The sequence below is a fragment of the Echinococcus granulosus genome (genome assembly GCF_000524195.1).
Source record: "Echinococcus granulosus chromosome Unknown EG_S00038, whole genome shotgun sequence".
Taxonomy (NCBI): domain Eukaryota; kingdom Metazoa; phylum Platyhelminthes; class Cestoda; order Cyclophyllidea; family Taeniidae; genus Echinococcus; species Echinococcus granulosus.
Genome location: NW_020170418.1, coordinates 68,233 through 75,625, shown reverse-complemented (window position 1 = coordinate 75,625; position 7,393 = coordinate 68,233). Strand labels below are relative to the sequence as shown.

The window sequence follows — 7,393 nt, the reverse complement described above, 5'->3', positions numbered from 1 at the left end:
ATCTAGACAAGGCTCCTTTGTCGAGCCGTCCCTCCCGCCCAGCTCCTGCACTACCACTACCACAACCACCTTACTCTGATCCCTCTCCTTTGTCACTGTTGATGTTTTTAATTCCTTTAATGCCGGTGGAATAAGTAGTTAGTCCGAATTGACTGGTTTGGTGTATTTAAGAATTTCTCCTCCTAACTGTTTCCTGCATAGTAGCTTGGGTGACCATATAGCCTCTGTTATCTTTGATGATTAATTGGGCGGTATCTATTCTCTTGATTAATAAATGATCGACACTGCTGTGTGCCCCCTTGTTTTGCAATAGATGCCCAATTATTCAAAACGTAATTGAGCAGTAGAGTGTCAAGTCTGTATGGCATTTCGCAATCCCACAGCCATGTCTAAACAACCTACCTGCGTTATCAAAGTGTTACTTTGTCCGCTCCTCCTAATTTGTAAATCTCAGTTCTTCTACTTAAAATGGAATCCGTCACTCATCATTTCAAATATTCCTTAGCCTATTTTAATATCACACTCTTTGTTAATGGCCTTCTCCGCCCATAATCGGTTATTATGTTCCTCATCTCAATACGTAGTTAGCAAGCTCTGAAATACATCGACACACGTTTTTCATACTTTGGAAACAATCCTCAAGCGAAATCGGTGCTACCAACTCTGTAGTAAAGTAGCAAGTCGTTCAAATCTGCGCTTCCTTTTATCTCGGGATTTTCTAGCATTATGAAAAAGAGCACTGACTGCTGAGTAGTCCTGCCTGACCATGTGGTTGCAAACAGATAATTTATTGAAATAGAAACAATAGTCCTCCCTTAAAATTGTATTTCTATTTTGCTAAAAAGAATTTGTAGTTGTTTACTTTGTATGCTGTAGGTTTTGGCTACTAACGAAGCGAGTGTAGTCAGGTCGAGATTTTGTGCCTACATATTCATATGCGATTTGGGTTTTCTAGAGGCCCCCATTTTCGCTTGCATTTCCATACAAGCGCTGCAAATGCACCTCATCATGGATAATATTATGGATTTGTATGATTAGATCATATGATCTTGCGAATATGCTATGGAATCTTGAGAATACTCAATGGTATTTGGCAAATTCAGCACTCTGCATGACAGCATAGATTTAATGCATTTTTCTCATCTTCTACAGTGCACAACAACATGAACACATTAAATCAACTATATTGCATCCCCAATAATGTGACATTTGAAATTGTACAAACCTTATTTCTTCTTAAAGGTGCAGAAAATTACACCTACTTGTCCTTCTCCATGTCCATGTTCCTGGGGTTTGCAGAACCATTTGAGATCTTTATCACATTATAGCTCTATGCGAGACTTTTCAGTCGATCTGGTTTATTGTATTATCTAGCATTAGCTCTCGAAATATTCGAGAGCGCATATAGGAACCTCGATTTAACGATATGGAACACGGGTTTAGCAGGTTTGGTGGGGTGCAAAATATGGATAGTACTGATGACTTGCTAAGTAGTATTTTTGATTTATGCTCACCTCTGGTAAGATCGAGTTTTTACCATGGAGTTGTGGCCATAGAAGGCTAAGTTCCCACTAATAGGCGTTCATCTCCACCCTTGACACTTGCGTATGCTTTCCTCATTCCGCCAGTTGAATCTACAGCGCCTCGAGTGTGTGCACTTATAATGTTTGTTGGAGTTTCAGCATTACAACTTTAGTATTTAAATGAGCATTGTGTTGTCAAAAGGTTTCCATATTAAGGTATTCATTCTACCCCGTTTAATCGTTTCTGATGACATCCCTACATTTCGATCAAATTTAATGCAAATGAAATTCTTTTGCTCTATATTATACAAATTTGGAAAAGGAGGGTCGAGTGCATAAACCCATCCTTGTTTTGTGAAAATGACCAAAGAACCGCTCCCTCTGTGTACATTAGATTTGTCCTCTCTGCTTAGCATTTCTTCCCCTCTCTTTTCAAATACTTATGTATCTGTTGCTGATTTATTTCATCGCTGTTGAATATCCCTAAATATTCCTTAAATCACCAAAAATTATGGTTAATCTTAAGTCATTTAATGTTGGTTTGTCGATGTATACTTGAGCTGAGAATTTTCCCCTTCATTCAAACACAAGGCGATAGGTTCGGTATTCACTTCTTCCCCCTTGGCCTTCATTTCCTTGGACTGATTAGACTGATTGATTGCAGTGATCAGGATTATGCCCGTTCAAGCGACGACTGTTCCGTGATGAGATTTGTGCCTACTGAATGCTCCTCCCCCGGTTGGTATATCCAAATAAATATTTTTAACAGTTCATTGAGTGTTAGTTGTTGTACCATTAACAAAGGGAGCATTTGGTTTTCATTAATGAATGATCCTAGTGAGTTGTTAGTGAGTGTAGCTCTTTCTCTTCACTAGTTATCGCAAAAAAGTTTATTAAGTGATTATTGATATAAAATCACTAAGTTAAGTGGATTATACCACTGGTACACTGGATCTAAATGTGGTTGTTCAGTTGGGATTTTAGCTACCGGTCATTAGAAGCGTTGATAAGCCTTAATACCTCATCAAGACGAATCGCAAGAACTTGACAATTAGTTATGCTACTCATCCTCCATGGCAGTAGGTGAACAGGCTAGCACCCAGAGCTCCCATTCTATCAAACCTTCAAATGTTAAGCTCTCTTCATAAAACCACTATTGATTGTTTTGGCTCCCACTTATTTTAATTCAATCTTATTTTATTTTGCATAATAAACACTTACGAATTGACCTCGGTTACTGTTTTGACTGAAACGAAATTTACGAACCCACGGATTAAATTGCGTTCTGCTTCAGTGGCCGCCACGACGATTTAGTCCGTGCAAATATCCGTAATTCAGCATGCTCAAAACTTTGTTTCCAACTTATAGGTCTCCACATTTTGGCATATTTATAATTGTAGTCATAAAAATTTACCAAACCCTCAGGAGATTTTCTGCATTAGTCCCATTCATTCTGGGTATTCTCTCTTAAAAAAGGGGTCAGGAAGAAATAAATATGGAATAAAAACAAAGATTTCACCAAATTGATGCTTTATTTTTGATGTCGAATGGACTCACAACTTTATTTTTGAGGAAAGTAAATTCTTATTTCATTATACTTGCTAGGTATTTAGGCTGGCCGTTTAATTTTCAGCAACTGATAGTGTTTGCACTAATGCATGCAAAAAGGCACTAACTGCAAAACAATAGACTAGTTATTAGTGCATTTTTACACAATCTATCGGAGCTAATAACATTACACTGGGCTTTACTGTGTCATACTGCAGTATGGCGGTATCGGTGAAATTTACTGCTACTTTGTAAATGATAAGAAATTTCATTTTGGCATGCAGGCATTGGTTACCGATAGGAGACTCCACAAATTGTTGAGATGAATAGATGCCACTGTGCGTCAAATCTATGTCTAATCCAATAATTATGTCTTATCTTGAAGGGTTCTAGCTGTCCCAAACGACCTAAGAAAGCAGTGCTGCTAATTCCGATATATAGTTATCCGCGAACCATGGTCAACTATCAAATCCAAAATTTTACTCAGGTTCCTTTAAAAAAGACCACAAATTTCGTGGTTGTGAGGAAGAACACCAAATAGGAATGGTTTAGGCTTTTCAACCCAGGTACCTAAATAATTGTGTACCTTATGATTGGATTACAAGTCGCTTATTGGGAAAACGCTCTTTCTATATCCTCATGGAGAAACCATGATTAACAGTCGCATTCACTCAAATTTCAAAGGTCCGGAAGAAACTTCTCAATGGTTTGATACATTGGTAATCGTTTCGAGTCGAGCTGCCAAATGCAACTGTACCACGGTGCCAAATCAGTCAATCATACTCTGACTTCAAAGGTACCCCTTTAGAAGCCCCCCCAATTTTCGTGTTGCATTTGCATCTCGGTGGTGCGAACGCTTAGCCAAACTTCGCCGCGCCTAACATGCGCTCACGTGTCGAGCGCAGTTCACGTGCGCCCCGGCGGGAGCGATGCTCCCTGCAACCAGTGCTCGCGACCACCTATATATGCTGATCAGCGCTCGACGCCCTCCACTGTACGAGTTCGTCGGCTCCGGAGGTGCGTGTTGCTCCGTCAGGCCACTCACTTCATCTCTCCCCACAAAAGTAGCATAGGCTCAACTTTAACGCTCCTACTACCGATTCCGTAGACTCACCTGGCTGTGCGTTTCCTCTGCTTGTGTACTGAGAATAGGTGTACTTTGTGTGTGAGGCCTTTTGTTTGATAGGCAGCGTAAACATGTTTATAAACCATATTGCATGCACTCTTGTAGAACTAAAACGATGACGCCAGATCCAACAAAATCACCTGCGAATTATCCTTTTCGCTCGTGTCTTAAAGAGGTGAATTCCTTATTGTAATTTGGAATGATAGCAAGACTTCGGTATATTTTTTACTTTTTTCTGCTTCCCCGATACCGATATTGTAAAAAAAATACTTTATGTTTTATTCCTTTTCGGCAATATTTGATATACGACATGCTATGTTTATCTCTAAATCTTATTTCTAATTGTTCTGTATTATATCAATCAGAATAGTACATTCCCAAACTTTTACAGACTGCTAAGGATCAATCTAGTCCGACAGTTCAACGTCTTAGAACAGCATCTAGTACCGTCATCACAGGTACTGTATAGCCTTCTGCGCTATGAGGTTATTTATTATCTTATTATTTATTGTCTTAACATAAACTGGACATTTTAGGGTTTACCGACTACGAGGACTCTGCATCGGAGCACTCTGATGCCAATATTTCTGATTGTGATGAAACTCTTCATGATGTTGTTGCGGATGGATCGCCTTCCTCTACCTTCACTCTGAAAGTGCCGCGACGCTCACAGTCTATTTTCCTCACTTTGACAGAGTATTTATGCACCACTCGCCGTGTCGATCCGATGATATTCGTGCCTGGTTCCGGTGATTTTCTAGGATCCATTTCCCTTTTCAACAATCGTTCTGCTTTCACATGCCACTGGGTCTCCACTCGAGTTGGATATCGGATGACTAACCTACCGGAAGCTGGTACTATAATAGTTTTTCAAGAAATGTCTTCCTTGGGTCCTCAAGTGAATTTCTCCCGTCCGAGCAGTAAGTATATAACGGTTTTTACACCCGACGATAAACTTCACAAGATTAGTGGCCCCGCAATCCTACGACCCGGAAACACAGATGAGCCAGTTGTGGGGTTGCCTCTGTCAATTAAGTTCCCAATCTCTGTGACTCTCGATGACTTTATCGGTATTTGCAATGTAATGCGTGATTGCTTGCCCCGCGACAAAAGTGCAAGGTCTCTTTGGGAAGAAGAAAGACTCCCGAAGACGAGAAGGAAGACACTTGATTCGCCAAAAAAGGTGTCGTGGGATCTGCCACCAATTATTGAATCAAACATGAACGGTAGAATGGTATGTTCGTGTATACTCATTTGCCAATTCGTGGGAATAAGTTCTATTATAACATGAATTCAGGACGTGCATTTTGAACTAATTCTTTAATCTTAGTTACTACGTCGGGTAATAAAACCGTCTCACAGTGAATTGTCTGCGGTTCCCCTATATGTGATTATATAGCGTAAGATCTTGGGGGTTTAGGATCTAGTTCTAGAATTATTTGTGGGAAGGAGCAATAAATTTTTTAAAAGATTGGTTCCAGATTTTTTTAACTCCCAGAACAACGCATGTTTGCCATTTTAGTATATGGCAATCGGTAAATGTCATCTGGGGAATTGCTTCAGTTCATCCTAGCTGAAATGGGTCGTTTCCAAATGGTATATCATTAAAGTGCCACTGCGAAAATTACCATGTAATCCTTGATCACTGCTACCCCAACAATTTTGTTTAGTAGCCAAGATCGACAGATTAATAATGTAATCGCAGTTAAAATGGTTGTCTTTTTATTGCTTTGATTGTGTCTAGGACCTTAATGATGAGTTGGAGTCTCCAACTTTCTGTAAAACAGCCAATTTAGCTAACCCTCCAGGACTTGCTGCTGTCCCAACTTCAGATGGAGACTCAATCTAGATCATATGTGAGTCATCAGTAATATTGACACTCGCTCACCATTTTTCCCCGAGTAATAAAATAAACTATTGTCACCATTAAAGTACCTTGTAGTGTTTGGTCACCAACGTCTCAGCATTTCTCATATTTTTGCAACTCATATTTATGCGGCAATTTGAAGATAACAATGCATCGGGTAAGCCTAATATCATCCACAGCCCTTTCGAATCCGCCGTTTCGACTATCTAGTGTCAAGTAGCCCCAATCCTGCTACTGGTTTCAGTACCAAGTGCCTGTATTCCTCAAATAAATGACAGCATTACCGTGCGTAAAAATCGTGAATGTGGTTGCCATGCGAATGAACAACCAATCAGACGGCCACTATCAGATTAAACCATGTACTTAGACGCACAATTTTGCTGCACTTTATCTCCTAGAATTCCACCTAGGTGTTTCATTACAATCTCACATGCCAATCTTACAGCCTCCACATAACTTTGCTTTACTTTTTCAGTGTTCTCTTCATTCCGTCCAAAATGAAGTCCTTGAGTTTATCCAGAGCGCAAATATCCTTACCTCCATCGCCCGCCCACTTGCTTATTGGGCTCTATTGCTCCGCCCAAATTCCCTGTTGTCACCTTGACCGTTGTATCAAACCTTGAACCTTAAAGCTCTCCCACCAAGTCGCTATGATTTGTTCTCGGCAGACGTTTGTCTCGGTTTGGTCTCTTTTCACTTCAAAATACAAGCTCGTACAATCAAACTTTAATAGTATTTGTGCTTGGGGTAGAAATTTTATAGTAATGGGCTTAACTAGGGAACAGTAAGAGGTTGTTATAGTTGCTAACGTTGACTGTTGCTAGCACAGTTACTAGTACGTCTACCTAAAACGGTACTATATTTCCCAGTCATTTCATACCAAAGCCATATTTATGTCTGCTTGATGTGCCCAGCTAGATGACCGCGGCTCCTAGGTTACATTCGAGGGCAACAAATTCTCGCTATTTAAAAATTCAAACCTTTAATGAAGTTTCTAACCTGCACTGATTCCACTGCCGGTAAAGTGTCACTGCACTTTGAGTACGCAGCACATTTTTCGGACGGACGTTTTGCAGGAATCAGCGAGGCACTATCCTACTTACTCAGGTATCTGGATGCTTCAGCTCAAGAGTTGGTACAGTCGTCTTTTTTAACCCCCACCATTTTTCCTTCGATGAGCGGGCTGGGCTCCGAGCCATACCATCAGTCCCGATCCTGTCTATATGTAAAATCTGTATTCCACAAAAGTACTATATTTACTTTTGTCGGCAGAGAAGTCTCGGTGCACTACATTTGTGGCGAAAAGCAAACCTGATCTTAAAAACATCT

General features: G+C 40.2%; 1 protein-coding gene across 1 annotated transcript; it reads left to right on the top strand. All coding sequences in view use genetic code 11, as the record gives it.

The window, feature by feature from the left end:
• Positions 1-4,000: 4,000 nt before the first annotated feature.
• Positions 4,001-6,046, top strand: EGR_05281 (hypothetical protein; the record flags this gene model as incomplete). The annotated part of the gene is made up of 3 exons (XM_024494530.1): positions 4,001-4,088; positions 4,734-5,431; positions 5,942-6,046. 3 exons carry the CDS (start codon positions 4,001-4,003, stop codon positions 6,044-6,046), a joined length of 891 nt encoding a protein of 296 aa, XP_024351001.1.
• Positions 6,047-7,393: the final 1,347 nt, after the last annotated feature.